The sequence below is a fragment of the Cydia splendana genome, chromosome 12 (genome assembly GCF_910591565.1).
Source record: "Cydia splendana chromosome 12, ilCydSple1.2, whole genome shotgun sequence".
Taxonomy (NCBI): Eukaryota; Metazoa; Arthropoda; class Insecta; order Lepidoptera; family Tortricidae; genus Cydia; species Cydia splendana.
The window spans coordinates 8,052,242-8,076,659 of NC_085971.1; the positions used below are offsets into that span (position 1 = coordinate 8,052,242).

A 24,418-nucleotide genomic window follows, 5' to 3' on the forward strand; every position below is an offset into this window, starting at 1 on the left:
CCGCTAACGACCGCCCATCCGCGCTCTCATCAACATAGTAGCAATGAAACCCTAAATCACACCCAATTTAAGTACAACAAGAAAAACCTGTGATTCAGTACGTACAGAGAGCATGGGAACGCTGTAACGAGGCAAACCTATTAAAGAAGCGAAGCGTAGAGAAATATCTCACGATCCTCATTACAAATTATGACCGCATTCCCACTTCAGCCTCTATTAAAGAGCAACAGCTAGGAAATGAGTCGAGGAGCGAGGGGACGCAATTAATATGAGATAATATAAGCAAAAACTAGCTCAGAATAAATGACAAATTGCCCTCGATAAAAAGTGAGTTTAATAAGTGCGAATGCGAGATTCCCGGGCTGATAGCCGGCCGAATGCAAGCTGTTGTCAGCTCTCATAACTATTTATATTGCGGGTGCTGGCTGCGGCAATTTATATTGAAATGACCGCGCTATTTCGCTAAGGAGGTAATTTAAATTTAAATATTTTTGTTGCATGTTTGGTATATTATTGGATATTATCATTTCTGTCCTGATAACTTTGAAACTTGTGTACTATATTCTCCACAATTTTAAGCTAGGTAAACAATAAGCATTGTAATACCGACAGGTCTACCAACAAAATTATCTTAGAATGACGAATTGCTTACAATTAGTCAACATCTTTAAGTTGTATAGATCTGGCGAAACCCATAAAACATTATTGTGTTCTCAATATATGTTTTTTATCTGTTATGTCTGAAAATAACATAAAATATCTAATTTTAGCGCTTTAACCTGTAGAACTTGGTGCCAACGTACTTCGCAGTTATATTCTAAATAACTAACTGTATCACATAGCATCGGTTATAAAAACGAACATAATAAAAACTAAACAATGATGTCACGAAACTTCATTCCGCACCGCACCGCTGACACGACGTGGCACCTCACAACAACCTTTGTCCTCTTGTTACCTCCAAAACGACCACCCGATAAGAATAGAGACAGGAATCCCACAAGCGCGAGCCGATTAAACTTCTAGGTGAAAATAAAAGAGATTGTTTATAAAGCTAGGGAAGACGACATGACAATAGACGCCGGTGATGGACCGAGACTTCGCAGCGTTCGGCGGCGCGCGCGCTCCACGCATCGCCTGTCCCGATCCAAATTCGAATTTACTGTCACTGATTTAGAGTTCATTAATTTGAAGACGCCAGTAAAACATGCGACTATAAGAAGATGATTTGGAAGAGTGGGGGCGTGATGCGGGACAGAGAAAGCTAACGGGGAGCAAGGAGGACGAAGCTACGTCGAGGGTCACAAGCGTGATGTCAGGTCAGCCACTTTTGCACCTCACCATAACAACTCGTCTCAAATTATTATGGACGCTTGATAAGTGTTGGTAGATTGCAGCGTCTTGGTACTTTACGATGTTAATTAAGTGTTTACGTTGCTAGGGGCACTAGCGCCGGAACATTGTTGACAGTCGTGGCTAGCGCCGTCCGCGCCGATCTTTTTTGTTTGACGACACGTCACTCATCGGCTACTGTGCTTTCACTGGTCTAAAGAGAGCGTTGACATCCAAAAAAACTACGCAAGTAAATACGAGCACTTCTGTCGATCAAGTGATTTGATTATCACGTGATGAGAAATTATCTACAGAATCATTGACTCCATCTTGGCGTTGATAAGATAAAAATACTTTAGACGATCGAAACAACATTATTAAGGTACACATTTTAGATGACCGTAATAAAATAATAAAATGTTATTAGTGTAATAATGATTTATAGCAATAAAAACGGTTATGATGTTGGCCAATAAAATTCCCAAATCTCTTTGCGTTTTAAAATAACTCTAGATTAAGGATAAAAGACTTGAAGCTGGCTGAATCTATTACGTCGGTCTCTTAATGCGTCTTAATGTGTATTTTACGATTGGTATACAAGACGAGAGCGGTTTTACAGCAGTTCGAGCGATCTCTATCTGGTGTTATTAAATCCTCTGATGTTCCGAAATACAAAATTATGAATGAGGAATAAATCAACGGGGGCGGTCGTAAACCGCTTTATGTTTTGTTCTGGCGAATACTTGGGCGAATCCGCAGACTAATGTATACCGCACTAAAACATCCGCCAGCCACAATTATGTTCAGGAGATGAGAGCTTACTCACTTCTGTGATGTGTCGTACTGGTTTTCAACACCCCTATGTTTTTTTAACAGCATGCCAATTAATTCCTACGAAAAAGTTGTATCTATAGACATTTTAAAATCAGTAAAATATGTACAATCATATATCTGAAAGGTAAGACAGTACGCAGTGAACTTTGGTTTATAGTACATATTTACAAAACCAATGCTTTAGTGATGACGACATACCTATCCAGTTACTGGTTAAACTACCATAACATTAAGCATTTCTTCGAGGCTACCTCTTAACATATGCCATAAAGAAAAGTTAAAACCAAACGTCATTAATTAGAATAAGTTCTATACAACATCGTAAGGTGGTAATTTTAGTTAATTTAATTGATTTGATGTTTTTCAATAACCACACATTTCCAATTCATTTTTTTATTACTTTCATTGAGGTAGTTAGCGCTAATGTATCTGCGTCATTCGGTGAAAAATCGTCAGTCACCATTACTTAAGCAACAGATCTCGTATAGAGATATAGTCAAGGCGATTTTGCTTTTGATCGCGTATCATAAACGCATTAACACTTAATGAAACATTATGAATGGCTACATATTAATGTTAGGGGTGCAGCCACGTCGATATGATAAATGTGTGGTGGATGACTCGCGCGAAGTCCCGTCTTCGGTTCCCGATTGGCTCGACATTAGAAGGCAGGCCCTCCTTATAGGCTTTATTCAAGCGTCAGCGCGAGCCATACATGGTATGGTAGGCCCCTGTGGAATGTAGAGCGACGACGGACTACTATTATGTAGAGCGACTACGGACGACTATTATCAAACCTCTGACTCTGTCTCTATCCATATAATACTTCTCTACATACATAAATACTTTTAATTTTACGAGACCAATTGAAATAAATTAAATAAAACCCACTTTGAATATCCATTACATTTTTCAAGAGTAACTCATAGTTAGTTACTACATAGAAAGGTAATGTTTTCAATAGTGCTACCTTAAACAAAATTTGATGGTGCAAAAATTCACTAGTTACTTAACTTTAATTGAAAACCAAAATCGTGTTCTCAGACGTGATAGCATCGCTTCCTTGTCACGTTTGCCTGAAGTCTCTCTGAGCTCAGGTAGGCCCGCCTAGTGCTTCACACATTTATTAAAATTCTTTAACGTTTATTTATCCTTCTTTGTTTAAACCGTTCCTCCCAGCCACCCGTCCGTCCTCCAGTCAGTCAATTTATTCGTCAATACATCTTATAAATGCATATGCTTTATGAATGTACAATTTTAAACAGTATCCATGCATCACATTTGAAATTCATCTGATTATTTAAAGATCTCGCATTACCATGCCGTTGAGTTTAAAAAAGAAGAAACAGTTCCTTAAAACATACAAACAATTGGACGGTCGGAGAAAAAAATATGATCAAAACCTGAAGGAACACAATGACAACTGCATGCTGATGCTGAATCAATCACAAAAAACGGAATCCGGGCAAAAACAACAATTAAAGAGTGAGGCCCGGCGGCCCAAAGAAATATTTAGAATACGTCGGCCAAGCACAAGTCCGCTTTTTAAGTTTTTAGTAACGGAGGGCTACACGTGTCCTGATGTCGTCTCTATTGGTTTAGCTCAATTAATGGCGTCTAATGCGGTTCCCGGAACAGTCTCACATAATATATGACTAATTTACATTTTTGTACGGTCTTTTAGTCATTAAATGAACCCTTGGCTGGACCGACTTTAGATTTAACTGTTTGGGATTAAGGATACGTCGTGTTTTATACAAATTCTAACATTTCAAACCCATTAAAGTATTAGTTTGAAGGATTTATATTTTTTTGTATTGTTTAGGTTTGCTTGATATAATATCTACTACGACATAACAATAAGGATAACTTCAAATAAGACTACGCTATACGAGTTGCCGTATCTCACTGACGCGTTAAGATCAACTTTATAGTAAGCCCTTATTTGATGGTGGTTACGTAGTTAGCATTAAACTTATGAACATAAGCAGGGATAGGCATAAAGATTCGAACTGCGATTCGTTACGCTAATGCCGAGATGTTATCATAACACGTTACTCATGTGGGCTTTACACACAACCTGGTCATTATCCGGTCCATTTATTAATGTAGGTACTCAGTAAGTAAATATAGTAAGCTGTATAGGCAAATCATTAACAATTATTTAACACGTAATTTTTAATAAATATTATTTAGACTACCTATTCCTAATTTCCTAGTCCTAGGACTGAGCTGGAACGAGTCCAAGATGGTTGCTCAAGATAAAAAGGCGTGGAAGGATTTTGTGGAGGCCCTTTGCACCTCAGGGGTGCCCTAGGACAGACAACAACAATTCCTAATTTTAGTTACACTAGTAAATTTACAGCCATATCTGATTAAATCGAATACCAATATTATTTATAATTAACAAACGATTTTAGGTAATTGACAAACAGTATTATCGTCCAAAATGAATAAATATTGTTAAAAAATTATGTCGAAAATTATACAACGTCTCGAATATCTCAATATGTCTAGAACAATAACACTTTTTATTAACAAAAATTATAAATGATTCTTGACGTGAGAAAGGGTAAAAGTGCCTATTAGTGGTACTGCGATGGTATCGCGTTTAATTTGCAAATGCTGGCCTTGTCCGTGATTGAGGTCTGCTGTATTGACAGTACGCATTCTATGTAAAATATGAAGTCGCATCCGCAGACATATCGGTGGATATGGCATCTTATTAAACTACATTTTGAATACCTAATAGTGTCTCAACTTACACATTACACATGTATGTACTTATAAAAAACCTAATTCTTTTTAAATACCGCAAATCGAATGAATAATATTTTTGATAATTTATATTTACCTAACCATAGGTACATAAATATTTATTGTTTATCGTAAATGACAAAAACAAGTAAATTTAATATGAAAATTAGAATGATATTAATATTTAAAATATAAACAACCACAAATATGTTAAAACCACAGTCATACTGCCGCATCCATTGTATAGCCTGCACATTATCATCTTCCATGCTGGTCATCCTTACAGATATAAAGCAGCCTGCCCGATGCCCATACCTTCGCCCAATCGAACAACGCAGTAACTGTGTATGAAGACGGTCAGTTCTTCGTGCCTTTACCCTTCGAACGGCAGGTAGTGATTGAATTATGGTGGTTGGGCTCCTGATTAATGCGCGTCCACATCTGACGTACTATTGTGTGCTGAATCTGCATCCAATAAGAAAGAAGTGAGATCGGGATGCGGAATGTGTGTAAGTATCAGCATTTGTCCCTGTTTATTTGTCTACTTTATTTGTCTTTTCATCTAGCTCCGACTAATAATGAGGTTTTAGGTGCCCGAAGAAGTATTTTTTATTTAATTTGATTAGAAGAAAATCTTTAGAGTACTACGTTCAGTTCTCTAATAGGAATGATTAAATACTGAAAGTGTAATGAAAAGTAGGTGTAAAATTTCAATAAATGTAGCAGAATTATTAAAAACATTTGAATAAACTAAAGTTTTTTTCAAACTTTGACGAAATAATCTTGCATTTGTAAAATCATCGGTTTACGGTCAATACGCGAAAGTTATTTACTTCTAAAAAGAACTCACAAATCGAGTCAACCCAGGAGACCACTCAGCGTTCCTTTTCCTTAAACAAACAAAAATAAATGAAAATTCAAAAGCCGAAATATAAAACGATAAGCGGATTAGACGAAACGGAGATGACATTGGAAATTAAGGCTGTTTTCTTTTGTAATTTTCTCCCTTCTCACCCGGGGGTGGGACGTTAAAAATGTATGTTTCCCGGCCGGTCAGCGGGGGCCTCTCCAACATGCCGACGTCTACACACTCACTGTTTATGATACGAGACAACAAATAAAAGATACTCCCTTTCTCCACTTAATATTGCTCACAAGATTTATATTTTTCCAAAGAATAAAACGGGTACGTGCGTGAAATACGCTCCTCGTTTGTTTCACTTTCGCATTACTTTTCAATAAATCAGTCTCTTCTAGTTAAGTAGGTACCTACGGAAAATTAATCCGCCCCGTTTCTATTTGAATCAACTTTTCCAATTACTAAGTGATTTATAATACATGAGTTTGTGATAAATTTGTTGGCAAACTAATCAATTTTTCTCTTATTATTCATAAAGTAAATTGGCTGAAAGTATTTTCGAAGCATGGAAATACGGCAATATAAGTCAGCTTGGCGCTGCATACCCAAGTGTAAAAGAGGCTCTCTTAGGGCTCGGGCACACGTGCCATCCAATCATCATACATTCTAAAAAAAGATTTAGCTAAGCAGTTATCTTTTAAATCATCGAGATTTTGAAGGGAACAAATTCGTGGCAAATCAGGGATATTAGGGTTAAAAATAACCCCAATGTTATACCTAATATTTACTGCGATTTTTGTTTAAATTAATCATAATCTTAATGTTGATATTACACGTTTAATTAGTGCTATAAACAAAACTGACGGATAAAAATGAAGCAGGGCAATGTAAAGGAAATAAAAAAAAGGATAAAAAAGTGGATACTTTCATAAATGTTGCATCCTTAAAGTTGTGTTTTAAAACATTCTTAATTAATAACCGAGACAGGGTTTTTTTAACGTTATTTTATTTACCTACCTGAAAGAGCAGACTATAATATTTATTATAACACAGTCTTTACGTTCTGTTCTCTATTGTTACCTACTAGCCTTAGCTGCCAATATTTTATAGAACAAACGTATGACATGCTAATCTTAAGCGGACACCGCAGCCTATGATCAAACATCGTTGGATATAGAATTTAAGGCAACCCAATCCCATAGCCTTCCGAGGCTACTTAGTGCGCGGCAGGCCTAACTCGTCGTAATTAAAGCGCTACGCGGCGAAAAACCCGCGGGCGTTGCGCGGGCGCGCCAAGCATCGCGTTTTTGCCGCGTCAAAAACACGCGCCGCGAACGCGTCGACCTGCAATAAATTAGGGCCAGCGGCGACGCCGACACCGCTCAATACCGCTTAAATAAAAACATTAACGCGCTGAAATAATCGAACGGAAAAAGCGATATTGGACCGATTTGGTCGCGGCGACAACGGCGAAGGACGTGAGCCTTTTATATTTGCGTCGGCGTATGGCCGTTTCAAAGCGGGTGATACCGAGCTCAGGACTTTAAAAAAGGCCTGCGAGTTATAGCCAGGGTAGCCCTCGGTTTAGTTATGGCTGTGTTTTGCAAACGAGCTGAGTGCTTGACACCATCTTCATCAGTCAGAAAGCTACAGCTCGTCTATAAGAAGTGAATAATAGGTTCACAATCTAACCGGTAAAGCAAAAATGCGAGTTAAGATTTTTCTCATCATTGACACACCTGTTACTTATTATCTGATGTTAAACTGTCTTTGCGAGAGCATTACTTCAAAAATATTTCACGAGGTAATCTAAAACAACTTCCGGGTTGCACTTCCCATGCAGTTGCATTTTCTTATTATTCTCAAGTCCTACGTCATGTCTTTATATATTTACTGACTCGGAATATAAGTAAGTCGGCGGAACGGCTGCGACTGAAGGGCGCACAAGGTCAGGCCACGGAACCAGCGGGGATTATAAACAAGTTCTATAGAACCTGTCAACTACAGCGCTGTTACGCACAAGGGATGTAACAACTATTTTTAGTCGCACCTGTTTGTGATGATGAAAGTGTTACGAGGTTGTTACGGAGAGTACCTTTATGCAGGTGCTGTGTATCATTTTCTAACTACCCTACGTGACCTCAACAGATAAAAAAAAATAGTGATTTAAATATTTAATTAAGCTACATTCTAACCCAGGCACAATAAATCTTTTTCAGACGTACACAGGTGGTAAGTAGCTTTTGTTGATTCTGAAAAAATAACTCACAAGTCACAAACGACTATCAATGCGGCTTACAGAAAGCAAACACGCGTTACACGCGGTTAAATAATTTATAAATCTTTCGAGGTTTTACTGGGTATAACAACGTAAGAAATTCCGTAATCTTAATTTTCATAGATTAATTTATTTAAAATAAAAAGGCTAAGTGCCGTTTCAAAAGAAACACTATTTTAGTGAGGAACTTACTTAAAAAAACTTCCCGTAGCATAGGTATATACTCGAAGGTATGATAGGTACTACTACCAATGCTCTTACCCTTTATTGCTAGTTTTACTCGCGGGGTCGCGGGTCTCCTGGCTCCACATTATTGCTAGTATATCGAGCTGTGACGTAGCTAACCTAAACATACCCTGTTTACGTTCGAAATGACGTCAGCAAATCGTTTTAGAATTGAGCTGACATTGGAGTGAATACTTCATTTTTGTACAAATAAATAATAGTTTTACGAAAGTAAATATTTTTAGCGCTTAGAAAAATGAGGGTTACTTGTGATGTGTGGTACAGTAGGGTTTTATTAAATAAGTCAGAATAAATATCCTATATACTTACAGATCATACTATAATTATTATAAATAGCAAAGTTTGTATGTTTGGATATTTGTTCGTCTAACTAGCCTGAAAGCTTCGACAAGCAGGCATTGATATTAGAACGTGAAACGTAATTTTCTACACATTCAAAAATGGATTACTGTGTTCAGTTCTGATACTATGGCGTGCTATGGCATAGCTACGTACTCGTAGCTCGCATAAGACCAACACACGTTTGGCGTCTGGCGCTAACTCATATTGCATGATTTGACGGGGGGCATGACACCTCCGGCGGCAGACAGGTACCGTCGAAAATTTCAATTGAAATTCCTAATAATACATTCATGAGCTCAACTTATATAGATTTGATATTTGTTACATTACCTACATAGCTACAAATATACATGTAATTATTGCATAGTAACGGGGTCGGGGTGGAATATATTGCAAGTTTATATGTAATTTGTTAATATTTTTCAATATTTTTTTTAATGGCTTAAATACTTCATCATCTCCTAACCCATTGAATATAGGTATTTAACTAGTCGTATAGCCCGTTGTAATTGTGCTAAGGATGTTAAGATTTATGATAAGTGCATATAAACTGTGATAAAAATACTTAGCCGATGGTTTCAGTCAAATAATTGTGTGTTATAATACCTAGACAGTTGTAAATCCACTGTCACCATCCCGATGGTCAGCAAAACGGAATTAGTATTCGACAATGCAATTTCAGTGCACTATCTGATCGTAGTAGGGGCGGTCCGAAAGGGGTGGCGGTATATTCATCTTGTTAGGTATGCGCCCGGATGCGCCAGCTTCGGCAAACACAATAAGAGCTTTCTTGCCTCATCTTGCCTTCTTTCTTGCCCCCTTCTTGCCTTCTTGCCTCCCTCGCTCTTATGGAAAACTTATTAGACCGAGGCCCGCCGGGGAATCCTTTTTCCTTGGGTAAATATTTGAGAGAGAAATTAAAATTTGACAGCGGACGCTCTGCCGCGAACGTATTCTGTATGCCCGTACGTGATAGTTGGGGCGTAAAATGAAATTTATATTGAATTTGGAGTCTTTGTTGGTGCTTCGGGATACAAAATGTATTTGTCAACTACATCCTGATTTGTTAGTTATACACGTTATATATCGGGTTTCTTTTATGGTTTTTACTGTCAGACTGGATATCTACTAAAGACAGATTTGAAAATAAACCCTTAATTACAAAAGCATGGAAAAAAGCTGGCCGTAAATTACATTATACCACGCCCTTAAATTGTTCAAAAAGTTAATTATATATTTGGTGACTTGGTGCGAATACTACCGTGCTCTCAGGTACTTGTAACACTTATTAGAGTTGATTTCGACCATAAGTAAAGTTCGTACCTAATATTTCAATATAATCCCAGTCAGTTCCCAAAATCAATTCCATTCAGCATTAAGGCACCTCCACACCGTCAATACGAACGGATTCTCAATTTCCACGGCGCTCCAACTTTTAATGTGCACCTATACAAAGCGACTTTACCAATTTGACTAGGCAAAGAGCCTGAAAACTTCGAATAAGGTAAGAGTGCTCGCGTGCATTTGAAATGAGGGTTGGCTATTACTCATATGTAAATACGGGACGTGTGAGCCGCGCACATAGCTATCTCTGTTGTAATTTGGGGGCCATTTGCATATACCGGGCTATGTTTGAGGGAGTAATAGCTCAATCTATGTTAAAAACGCCGTTGTAGTTGTATATTCGGTGTTTTTATTGATATATATGTAATTCTAGCAACATATTATTTTAATCACGACATGATGTCAGAAATCGGCAGAAAATAAGCTTGTAAACATTTAAAATGTTAGTAAGACTATATATGTAAAACAAGATAACATGACAGCTATGTCCTTTTTAGGGTTGATCGCTAAAATGAATATTACCAACTAACTAAACTTGGAAAGTGTTTACGTACTGTACAGTCAACGTCAAAGAGTATGTTTACATTTTTCGCTTTATTACAAAGGATTAAGCTGCACAGGTGGTTACTACAAATATACCCAACTAATTGTTTAGATGTTACTTAAATAAGAATAAAGACAGATTAAAGATCGTATTTGACTTTTTTTTCTACTAGTTAGGTACGGTACGCCATAGGACACGGAAGCATTAAATATAGGTACACAAACAGGCAAAAACGCGTAGAAAGTACCTCATGCGCAAAAATGTGTTCCTTTCAGAAATGGGAGATACATTTCTGTATACATAAAGCTGGTTTAACTCATGTATATTTCAGACTTTTTCATAATTACATTGGCTGTATACCGTTCGGCACACGCGAAGCAAATGTGGTCATTTGTTAGGGCGCGCGCTCGGCACGCGTCTCACGTTTCGGAGCTTCCTCATTTTTCACTACATTGGTTTTACGTGTGAATTATTGTTTGTTTCTATTCCTTTCGTTTGTTTACGCTGCAAAGACTTTAAGGTTTAGTGGAAACGGGGGTTTAGACTGACTTGGAAGTGCACCAAAATGTAAGGTGAATTTATATACTTCTTCCAACTTTCAGCTTCTGTTTCAATTAAATTATCCTGACAACGTTTGAATATAACTAGATAAGATAACCGGGTTTGTACTCGTAAAACATTATATCCTATAAACAAATATACTTATTACGTTTGTGGTTGTATTATACATAGTGAACTGTGGGTATGGTGGAGAATTTTAAATTATAAAGGGCTCAATTCAAGTAAGTACGTTATCTTATGTGAGAATTCACATACACTACACCGCTATAGTAAATAGGTACTTGTACAAAGGCACAGGCAGTAAGATAGCTTTTCAATTATTTACATGAAATAACAGCACATCACAAATATTTTTTACACATAATTAGAATCAACAATAAGGTGAAACTGTACACACACGAGCCTTTCCTTATATGACTCCCACTTCCCCATATAAATTTCAGCCCCTTTCAGCCACACACGCTTAGCACCCCTTACATTAAGGGGTGATATCCCAGTAATTAAGCAGGGTGGGGGGAGGCTGCGCGGCTGGGCGTGGCGCGCAGGCGTACTGGGTGTAATTACCGCTCATCGTCGCTTCATTAAGGCAGGGTGGGCGTGGTGATTAGTGTAGGTGTGTTATGTAATGAAAATGTTGTCTTATGTTTGTATGTGCGCGTTTTCCTTAAGGCTTGTTGAGACTGAATTGCGAGATGCAATAATAATGGGGCGGACGACAAAGGAAAATGTTTATGTACAGTGTAGGAAAGGCTTTGGGCGGGCGGCTAGGTTTAATTGAAAAGTTGTTTTGAATTGTACAAAACATAATACATTATTTAATAAAAATATATATATTATTGAATAGGTAAGTAAACTATTATTAACGAACGATACAATGATCTTACTCGAAATGTAAATTCATGTCTTATTCATTTTAGTTTTAGTACCTTAGTTTTTAGTATTAATAAAGTTAGTTTTAGTTTTAATTTTTGTTTTTTAAGTACCTACTAACAATGCTATGGACTTATAAATTGTCTGAAAATAAACGCTTTTTGTTTTATTTATTTATTAATTTACTGAATAGATTTCATTAAAAAATATTTAATAAATTAGCTTTATAAAATTGTAAGTCCTAACGCACAAACCAACCTTTACATCTAGTAGCGCCTCATCAAAACGTCACTGGATTTACGACACATATATAAACTGTATTATTTATAAGTAATAATGTATAATACGAATAAATAAAACTAACGTATCTGGCGCACATTCAAATGAAATGGGCTCGAAATCCTAGATAAGGAGGCTTTATGAGGGAATAAGGGGGTGACGTGGGGTGGGAGGGGGCATTACTCTCAGCTTCCTAATATAAATAAAGGTACATTGCTACGTGATTTCAAAACGTATTAGTACAGGTGGCAGAGCAGTAATGCTGGGATTCGGGAAGTAAATAGGTTTCCGAAGGGGTGTTTCTTTGTGTTTAGTTTAGGTTAAATGTTATTTTAAGGTGAAATAACTCGGTAAGCTTTGTTTTGGAGTCTAAAGTAGTTAAATTGGTATTTTTATTAGCTTAGTACCTTAACTTTTGAATTAACCGTATATGTATACCTAAAGAAACATGTTTCGATGTCCTTAATAAAATATAAAAATATTATGGTTGTCTTACTTATATGATGCCAAAGTTGTCTAATGCGCTTTATAGGTATAGGTATACTAATTTTACATATTAAATAAAACACTAATGCACTTCCTTCTCCTTAAACTCACACACACAGTGCTAAATCAAATACTTCATTATTCTGCGATAAGAACAAATCTTTGAAAGTATATTGGCAACAAATATGTTTTTTTTATATTTATTTACCTTTGTTACTGCAAGATCACGATGGAGATCGGTTAAAACTGTGTGTGTTTGGCAGCGCGTCGCGGAGCGTGCCGTCGAACCGACCCCATTTTTCGGAGTCGCTTAAAAATCGAGTTCATTTGAAGGTTCCGCGGGCGGGTAAAGAGAAATGTCTAGTGGCATATCTAAATAGTATGATTTACATAAAAAATCGTAGCACGCGACGAGGTGACGGTACTCATGTAAATCGCCTTTTGAGAACCACGTCACGTAGGGAGGAAGGGTGCATATATTTTTGATTTGTTCTTGCCTAGGCAATTTTTCCGCGTACCCTTCATCTTGATTCGTAATGATGCGAACTTCGCCGCAAGCGCGGAGTAAATCTTGATTTAAAATAGTTCCTGGGTTGTCGCGCAGTTTGTCAATCAAAAGATCTACGAACCCTTATAAAGGACGGGCGTTACCCGGCTTTCAATCACGGCCCGCGTTACGGCCGACGTAAGGTCTACTGCCTTCATTTGTCTACGTGTCGCTCCGGCCCGAATTATGCGGCGAACATGTTTCGATCCCGATCCCGCAAGATATTATCTCTCCCGTAATTTTTCTTGCCTTAGTATTCAAGACACAATGTGTTCCCCGACATGCTTAATGCCTTTCATATGTATATGTAAAGGAACGTAAGGAAAACTCGAGTTTCGTTTGGGAGGAAAATGAAAAAATGTCAATGATTGAGCGTTATGCCCATGGGAATGGATTTGTTAGGGTGGGATGTTACACGTGTCTCATAGTTGAATTGTCAATTTGATTCGGAAAAAGAAATAAATAATTTTCCTCAATACAAATAAATTTTTCTTAGAGAATAATAAAGATAGAGTATTACGTGGAATTTCCTTCCTTTACTTGTGCTACGTAATGTTATAAAGGATTTGAATGAGTAACGAAAAACAGATTGCTAACTTCTTAGGGGAAATGTCTAGTTTTGTCTTCTCTGTGAAATAATTACGCTTTACAAAGTGTCCTCCTTATCTTCCGTCGCCGCACCCCATCTTCGTTTGTCCCGTTTATCCTGGAAACATCGGCTACCTACCTACCTATACGGACGCTAGTACAAGCTATATGCTTCTTTAATGTGCCTCAATTGTTTATTGGAAAAGGAAGTTTTTTTAGTAGATAATTGGTAAATATACATTTCACATTATAGACAGTTTATAGTAACGTACTTACGTGGGAAGCAGTAAAATAGTAGTAGGATTTCATAACAATTTAGTTTACCTAATTGACGAAGGTTCTGCAAATGCTGAAGTTGCTGCTGCGAAGGTTTTGCTATAATCTAAGTAGGTACACATAGGTACTCGAGATTCTGCAATTATAATTTAAGTAAGTACTTACTAACTTAATTAATTTCAATTCCTTTTGGTTTATTTATTACTTTGGATAGTCATAAATGTGCATCGATGATAATATATGATATTTGCTCGCAGTCGTTTTGGTCTTGTATATATCTAAAAAAGAAAACAAAAATGTCGCGGCTTACCGTGCATCGTAAAAAACCCGAACACTGCGTCCAGACCAACAACAAAAATACTTTATTTATATGCTAATGTAATTTATATGATGCTTAATGTCTCATAGCTGGTAACGCACGATTCTGTTCTGTTCTTTCAGGGGGTTCTAATAGAAAATGATTCTTATGGGGTAGGTATTAAAGTGTCGTTTGGTTTGTGGTGTGTGCCGTGTGTGCCGATACGATTATGAATGCGCAGTAGGAGGTAGCTTCCAGCTTCCTTGCAGTGGGAGGCGGGGGAGAATCAATAAAAATACGCGAGAAAAGCGTTGATTATACAACTGGAGTTTGGAGGAAAACGCTTTCAATAACGGGACATGTTACTACATACTTATGACTATTTGAGTAGGTATGTTACTTGGGACCGTACAAGAATTTTTATGAGAAACGGGACAAAAATTTGTGTATGAAAAGTTGAAAACTATGGAAAGTTGTTTTGATAGTATAAATAAACTTATAAGCAAAAAACGAGCTAGAGATTTCTAATAAGTTTTAAAATTTGCCACCAATATTTATGTTTTGTACCAAGATTTCATATAGATTTTAACAGTTTTGTCATCAATAAAATAAGAACCAAATGCTTTGAATGTCCATTTCAAAAACGGAGGACGATCCTGTATTTACGTAAGTTGACAAAGCCTTAATCTGAATCAATTCTCAACTTGCAACCAAGAGATAGTCTTATTTTTAAGACTTAAAGCACCGTCTACACATGTGTACCTAATACATATGTGTACAATGAGGTCACACGCGCTTGGGTGCATGTATTACTTTCGGGTCTCTATTGTTTCCCAAATAGTTTTAAGTCATAATATATTGTTTGTCCGAATTTTCCTTAGTCATAATTGGTTTTTCTCAGAAACGCGTAACTTTTCAGGATTGCCATAAAACAAACATAATCTAACCTAACCTATCTATAGAATAACCTTACGAAAATCCTGAAAGTTAACGGTTTCAGTTTTATGACTAACGAAAATATGACAAACAATACATTATGACTTAAAACTTTATGGGAAACAAAGGGACCCCATTACTTTCATGGCCAGAATATGTATACCTAATAGGTAGGTATATAAATAATTTGACTGACCGCTTGTCTTGCAATGAAATACTTTTTTCATAAGAATTCGTCTCATCAGTCATCATCAGTCTTTAATTATTTGGAATTTTTAATCCCCTGAACCTCTAATTGAGAGAATTTTTTTTTAAGTTTACGAGAGAATAATCCTAACTAAAGGTTGTGTCGAAATACCTAATACCGTTTTAGCGATATTGAGACCGTCTGTTTTCTACCTCTAAATATAACACATAACTCTTTATTTAAAAATAAATCACCCATGGTCATAAGGTGAAAAACACGTCCCTTTAGAATTTGTCATCATCCTTAAACATCTTGGCACATGTCTCTGGCGTAAGAGAAATTCAAATTATATACTAAAACAAAGGAAACTATAGAAACCGAGTGATGGACATTCCATCTCAGCATCGCGAAACATTTGCATAAAAATCGAAGGGACATGCCTGGACGACCGCCTTAAATGCAGATTCAAACTGCGAGGTAAATAAAATATAAGGAATGAATTACAGTTGCTTTTGGAATATGCAAATTAGGTTTGTGATGTTTAGCGTTTGTAAATATACACAAGTATGTATAGTGCAGGACTTAAACAATTGATGGATAGCCGAGGAGCCTTTGAATTGAAAATTAACATTCGTCTAAGAGCTGTTTCCCACTGACGTCCAGTTTTTTGCGGGTACGGTTTTTTGAAGGATCCAGTTTTCTGTAGTATGCATGTAGGATCCCGCAAACAGAATTGGACGTCAGTGGGAAACAGCTCTATCATACTCGTACATCGTCCAAATTGATATTGAGAAATAGGTACCTACTAAATATGACTCAAAATCGTATGTAGTATCTACAATTTACTTATGATTGTAGAACATGGCATTTAAAAACCTATTATTATAGCTTTGCAACCAGCAAATTAATGTCATTGATAGCATACCTTAAGTTCGATATTAAATTACATGAATTATTGAACAATGGTCATTTAATTAGGCTCATTTTTATTTAAAATACTTGAAAATGTCAAAACACACGCCACCTGCTTTAATTTATAGTATTCTTAATAGGCTTCGAGTTCACTTGACTGTAAAATTATTAGGTCGTAACCGAAGCGAAATTCAATACAAGATAGGCCATTATTTTAATACTTACCTTATTTAGTGTAGGTGTAAAAGGATATCAGCTCGTTAACTTACCTGAAACAGAAAAAGTGGAATTTGAGCAATGAAATGGCGCTTTTGTCTATTAATAACGCATTTATTTAATCGTCATAAATGACAAATTGATATTTAGAGTTCCGTAGTTAACAACGTAGGTATAGTTGAAATTTATTAACTATGAGCTCTCATATTCTTAAACGGTCACTTTAAAAAATGTCAACTTATACTCTGAAAGTTTTACTACGTGCGTCTGTCTCTCGCTTTGCTGTTTAGGTCAGATACCTTTAATACTAGAAAGCAATAATTTAATATGGGTAAACGTAACGTAAGCATAATAGGTAAATAAGTATTTTTTTTTTCGATTTCGTCATTTAACTACACTTATTTTAAGATGAAGTAGCGGGCATCAGCTATAGTCTTTATATATAGGTATGTAAAAAAAGTAAACATACAATTTGTACATTTTCGGGTAGTTATAACATTTATTGGTTAACCAACCAAATACAAAACCGCCTGGATCAGACACTGAACGAACTGACTTTAACCTACATTATTTTATCATGTAATGTTTTCATCTACCCTCAACTGTCTTCAGGAGTCATTTGAGGGTAGATTTTGTTTATTTTTATTTAAATACCTAAAGATACAGAGTATATATATAGTAGGAATTTCTTACCGGTGTGATTCGAACTTTTACCATGGATCTTTTACCAGCATCATATCTTTCATTTCTTTTTTTTTCATATGTATTTTGAGCACATTTCGTACCTTCAGCAAATTTTTGACGTACCTAACTTAAAGCTCGAATCAGGCCGTAAAGATATCAAATGTACCAAGGTGTGAATAAATGTTTTACAATGTAACATACTTATCATAAAACCTTTTATGTGACCTCAGATTGTATGAAATGACTACCTATACTCCGATATGGCAAGAACCGTTTTACTTTTTCTTGACAATTAAGTTATTATCCTTTTATAGTTGATTTGATTAGTATGTAACGGCAATCAAAGTAATCATATTATGCGTTGACATCTAACTAAACAGTAACGACCAGTTTTTTACAAGCTTTTATTTAGTTTCACCTGACCGTTGTCTGTCTGTAATCAAATCTTGCAAGTTAAATTTGATCCACTTCCCGGTTTCCGATTGGGCTGAAATTTTGCATGCATGTATAAATCGGATGACAATGCAATATTATAGTACCATCGAGCTGATCTGATGATGGAGACAGGAGGTGGCCATAGGAACTCTGTGATGAAACAGCGCAACCTAATTGTGTTAGGGGTTTTTAGAATTGTCTCGATGAGTATTAGTTGTCTGTCGTAAGAAAAGTACAGTCAGCGCTACCAAACGCAAAAGCTTGTACCAAAAATGAAATTTTTGCCAAAAACTTATTTTTGTTCAATTGCTTTAACAGTACGTGGCTTTACGTATGCAGGGGTGCTAAGCTAATAATTTAGCTGACTGTACGTATAAAACCTATTTTGCGTTGTTGTATACATACCTAGGTAGGTATATGTCGGTGACCGATAGTAAGATCAGGCTGACCGTAATGTTCCTGTGTAATGTTTTGACGGTAGTCACATTCATAATTCATAATTTATTTATTGCATCCATGGTTGTTACATTGGTGTTACATAGTAATAGTGAGTTACATTAATTGGTGTTACATTAAACCAATACTGTCCAATAGATAGGTAGGGTAGGTTCGTTTAGTTTGCTTCAGATGCCCGAAGTGCAAACTATTTAGAAATAGGAGCCTCGCCACGTAGCGAGGCTCCGTCGACTCAGGGAACGAGACAAAAAATTTCACGGTCCTATTTCATGTCTAGGAATTTCACGATCTGGTGATCTTACGATCGGCCGCCGACATATACCTACAGAGAATTAAAATATACTAGTAATTTAAACAGGTGTCCTTGTAAATTATATCCTTCAGTTGAATTTGAGGAAATTGATCATGTTCGTAGGTGTCAAAAGTAATATTTATAATGATACAAATCCTCTTAGTTTAAATTATTTTTCCTTCCAATGCGATTGTTTTCGAAAATATTCATTTCATCAAAAAATGGTCAATGTAGACCCCTATTCGTTTTGAATCTACCAATCCAGTTGTCTCCAGAGAAGGATTTAAGGGAAAATATGTAAGTATTCCCACTTGACGTATACCTATAGCAAACCTATAGGTAAGGGAGGAACCCTTTAAGCGCGGGGTTGTTTTATGCGATAAACGCAGCGTTGAACGCATGCGATCAACAGAATGCAGGAAAAATTACATTTTACATTAGATAATCTAATAAAATAAAATAATAAAATAACATATATTGTTTTACACAGTAAATGCAGCGGAAGCGCATTTTCATGCATTTGATCGTATAAAACAACCGCCCGCTTAAAAAACGGGCATTGCGAAACTAAAAACATTGTACGGATAATTCGCAATAACAAAAAAATATATAGGTATTACATATTAATATTTACGTCACGGCGAATTTAAGGAGCTATAAATTTTTATCATTAAGATAATAATAAGAGCTGGTGTCGGGAACAGGATGCTATAATGCCTTTTGTTCGCAACCTCGCCTCATGCATACCAATTAACTTCTCTAAAAACCTACATACGAGTCGTTTTAATGTTTAATTATAGATATTTCTGCATTTAGAATCGTCATTTTTGCTGAAGTTAATTTTGCTGATACAAAAGTTGAAACTACTTTAGGTTTTCTATTTTGTTCCGGTACATTATTCAAAATCTAAAAAATGTATCTATCTAACTAATATGAGATTGAGAAACAGCCAAAAGAAAAGAACAGTCAGATTGAAAAAAAAAAATACATTATCAATATTGCGCTTTATTTTGCTGACTGTAACTAGACACTATTAAATGAGATTCAACATAAGACAATAGCGTTTTAAACCTTAGAAACCTAATAATGATGTTGTTATTTCGAGTTTTACTACAAATTTTACAGCAGAGAGGTTAACAAAGTGTCAACAATATTAGAAAACCAGCAATTGTCAGCTCGTAACGTTTAAACGGTGTTGGCACCATTTAAGATTCACAGCCACGCTTGATAGTTTTGCGGAATATGACAGCTAGTCATTACATTACATATATAACTGCGTACAAAAAGCTGGCAAAATATCAGAAGCCATGGCGAGGCGTGGAGAATGATAACGACCAGGGAAAGTCCCAGGCTGATTTATAGCTGTATTTGAACGGGGTTCTGATCACTTTATGATAGCGAAAACTACCTTCTTTACACATGTACTTCTCACCCAAGGTGCATCGTTGATCACGAAAATTAAGACCTCTATGTTTAAAGGCATAAGAGCTAGTCAAACCTGGTTTAACAGCGGGAAAGCTCACAATGTGCGAAATGCAAATGGCTCGGATTAAGTTGAATGTAACGAAGTAAGATGGATATTACATGAGCGTGACCGAAGATCGGATGGACATCTTCATAACGGAAAGTGACGATTTGAGGAAATTGTGATGATGTCTTGATACTACTTGATTTCCCTGTGATGCTATGTTGAACGGCTTACCTACACCTAAACGTACCTACGAGTACTATGTTTCCTTATTGAACAAAACTTTGTATCAAATAATCTCGCTTCTCAGCAAGATTGTAGTATATACCAATGTTTTAATAGGTAGTTATTTACTAATAGAAATAACATGAATATTTAATAAACTTACAGTTAATATGTAATGTCATTCATACAATCTACTGATGAATAGGCTGGAGAGTAAAGAACCCATTCAAATTATCAAGACATGAGTCACTTAGTTAGACATTAAAATTTTACTAGCAAGCACCTGGAATTTAGCGACACGGCCATAATAAAAATAAGTTTATTTAAATAAAATGCAGCGCTTAGTATGCAACTGTGCGCGCGAATCTTTCCATTGTTTTCGCTAAATGACATCAAAGTTGTGTCGGCGAGTTGTATTTAGAATGTGAAATAATTCAGTGTTCTTGGAAATATGCGCGGGCTTAGGGGTTAGGCGCTGGCCATTGTACACTAACGGTCATAAACACCTACACAGTTTTTCACCTTATGTCATGGCGCTAAAGGTGGATATGTGAATACATGTTTCTGATTATGAATGTATCTTCTCTGATTCTTTGAACTTATTTATTGCCCTTTGAACATGCATTTTCCTTTTTTTACGCGACGATTTTACCTTAACGCAATTATCGAATGTTACAAGACTTATAAGTAAATAAGTACATAGATAAATATAAGAGTGCTTAAATTATTATTCTGTTTCTATTCCACAGTATTGTATATATTTATTAGATATTCAATCGTCAGTGGAATTGTAAATAATGTTAATATACTCTCGATCCGTACCTTAATGTAAATAAAGAATAATCTAGCTTATTCTAATATACGTTCCCATAAACAGAAGGCCACATTCGTCGTCAACCTCGCGTTGAACGTCTTGCCATATTAAGATGACCCAAGGTGCATTATTGTTGAGATAAGGCACGGACCCCATCCATCATATATGACAATTAATTAAACGTATTAGAGTTAATAACAATCAATACCTACTTATACTTTTATGGGCAGCGAGTACATGAAACAAAAAGGTCAATTACAATATGAAAGACACGGTAGTTAAGAACAAGTAAAGCTTTTAGGGTTACGTTCAAAGGCTTGTGCGATTGCAGTAGGTTCACAAATGATATGCTAAGTTATAATAATGGTCATCTCTTCCCGGTTTGACAATTCGTCTTACACTTCTTGTTTGAAAAGGTAGGTACCTAACTACACGATCTAGAAAAGTCAAGATGAAAAGCCAGTGTCAAATAATAATCGTTACCTATGTTTGTAAAACACCCAATAGAACGCCAAGGTAGGAAAATATGTATCTTCTTTTAATATTTAATAAGGAACTTAAGGAAGTTTTAAGTTAGAATGCGTACTACGCAGCATCTTATTTTTCACATTAAAGGTAATATAAATTTTATGAGTCCGGTAATCAATTAAACTTCAAACGTTTCTAAGGATAAGGAATTCTGTTTTGCGAATAGAATTCAATTACTGGGACATAGAAACTTTTCCCATTAAGGGGTTACACGTGAACGATCATGAAACTTTTATCAGCGGGTGTTTACGTGATTTTGCGGGTTTATACAGGCCACAAGGCCGTATGATAATAGTACCGAAGGTTCTTCAGGAACTGTTTATTATTTATCAGATTACGTGAAAATCAGACAGTGTCACGTTGCTCGACAAAAACTATAAAAAAAAGCGACGCGACGGAAAATAAAGTATAAAAACTTTGTTATGTATACAGAGGCGATGAAGTGGGTTCCTTCTGAGGAGATTAATATTGATCAGGCATCGATTCATCGCGAACATTCTTTTAGAAAAAGAGTGTATTGCTTTGGAAATTATCTACAAACTTTATTTATTCAACTATTTTAAAAACAATTAATGGCTTCTAATTTGCGGTTAGCATAATACGACAAGCCGAGAATAAGCTACATAAAACAAATAAAAGAAAAGGTAGATGTAATGTAGTACATATAAGGAAATCAAGGAGGCGGCCCTGGATAGAGTCAAATGGAGAGAGCTACACCGACAAGAGTCTAACTCTTAAATTTGCGATAATACGACATATGGTTACTTGCTGATTTTGTATGTTTCATTAATAAGTTGGATTAGGCGGAACCTTAAAATATCAGGGCGATATTAAAATAAGCGAGACACGGCGCAGTCGCACTGTTTGGGCTACAGTCACGTACTCCCGTAATGACAAATTCTCGACCATTGTTATTGTCGCTTGACGATTTTTTCCAACGTTCTCATTTTGAGTAACAATGTGAACGTGCCAATAGCACATTTTACTGGAATTAATTATGCAAAAAATCACCCGTTGAGGTTATTGCGTTTGTATATTAACACCTTAAATGAACGGGAACGTCATGGAATTATTTTTATTTAATATTTTATATCACGGTCACAACTTGCTTAAAAAACCAAAAGTATACCATTTAAATTGCAACACTTTAGATTCATTATAGTCTTTGAGTTTAACGGTGATTCTTGGGAATTCGATTATTCATCTCGTTGTCTAGATTTTTTTTATAAGTAATGTTTATTTTAGTACCTACTTATATGCTATACGCGCACTATGCACGATACTAAAATCGCGCACTATGACGACCGGTCTGGCCTAGTGAGTGACCCTGCCTATGAAGCCGATGGTCCCGGGTTCAAATCCTGGTAAGGGCATTTATTTGTATGTTGATACAGATATTTCTTCCTGAGTCATGGTTGTTTTCTATGTGTTTTAGTATTTATATATTATATATATCGTTGTCTGAGTACCCACAACACAAGCTTTCTTGAGCTTACCGTGGGGCTCAGTCAATTTGTGTAAAAATGTCCTATAATAATTTTTTTTTTTTTTAATACCAAAGTGTATACATGAATAAACAGACTGTCAATCGGATTAACGAGAACTGATTTTAGGTGTCAGTACTTAGCTTAAAAAGCCTAGAAAGTGTGTTCCAGCAACCGTGGTGAAGCCATTTACCTAAACTGTAATATTTTGCCACAGTTTCCATACATGGCCAATTGGCCATTTCTCTTTCAACTGATTATTGTAATAGCGATAGATGGGTATAGTAGTATTTTGGCTTTACTTATTTTTAGTTCAACTTGGTGGAACTAAGTTTCTAGATTTTAGTATTCTTAATGTGAGGAGACCTATTGGTCTAGCTAAGTCTCTTTAGAACCCTAAGCGCGTATCGAGTACGCATGTCGATTTTGATTCATATCCTATTTAACTATTGCATGGTGCGAACTCTATAAAAGCACTCGTCGACCATACTAATTCATATCAAACTTCTTAGAGATTCTGATTTGAACCTTAGAAATAGGTATTTAATGTCTTCAAAATGCAAATAGCGCCATTTAAATTTCATAGAATACCTACATACAAGTACTTCATAAACAATTCGCTCGTAGCAGCGAATCTTTCACGCTTCTAGTGAAATACTATTAAATAGGTAGGTACCTAACTTATTAAATAATATTTATAACTCTGTCGATGAATCCCGGTGCGAAATGTAGGTATCTACTTAGGTACACAAATGTTGTGCACAAATCACGCGAAGTGTTTTCGGCTATTTTTTATCACCCCTCCCCCTTGGTGATATTTGGTGAGGTTTTTGGCTTCCCCCTCCCCCCACACAACTTCACGTGTATTTTTTTGAAATTTTTTCACTCGACCTGATTTTAAGATAAATAGTATTGTATGTATATAGAAAATCTTGTTTATTTTTCTATTTTCGTTAAATAAGTGCAGAGTGAAGATTTATGTTTAAAGAAACCGACAAAAAGTATCTACTCGTGTGGTAGATTTTTTTTCTTAGTTTCGGTCACTGTAGAAAAATACACGTGAGGTTTCCTTATACCCCCCCTCCTCCAACGTGATCTATCGTAATTTTTTCGTGACCCCCCTCCCCCTGTCGAACCTCGCGTGATTTGTGCACAAGCCCTATACACTGTAAATATTTTGTAGTGTCCGACCGAAACATGTTTTTTTGCCGAAACCGAAACCGAAACCGAATGTTCGGCTTTGGCTCTAGTTTCGGCCGAAACCGAAACCGAAACCGAACCTTTTGTAGACTTCTTAAAATCGTTGAAAAATGTCGTAAAACCGCTTTTACACACATATT

The 24,418-nt window shown here is 36.2% G+C and overlaps 1 protein-coding gene across 4 annotated transcripts in view; it reads right to left on the reverse strand.

Moving 5' to 3' along the window:
* The window catches only part of LOC134795411 (zinc finger homeobox protein 3), a 140,484-nt gene that overhangs the window by 39,183 nt on the left and 76,883 nt on the right, over positions 1–24,418 (reverse strand). Inside the window, exon 5 of one of the 4 annotated variants that reach the window (XM_063767245.1) lies at positions 5,774–5,813. The exons of 2 other annotated variants lie outside the window; for them this stretch is intronic. In XM_063767245.1, the coding sequence (XP_063623315.1) occupies positions 5,782–5,813 (32 nt within the window). In that variant the 3' untranslated portion in view covers positions 5,774–5,781. Of the gene's footprint in view, positions 1–5,773; positions 5,814–16,701; positions 16,746–24,418 lie in introns of all 4 variants that reach the window. One more of the 4 variants, XM_063767246.1, reaches the window with a different exon arrangement.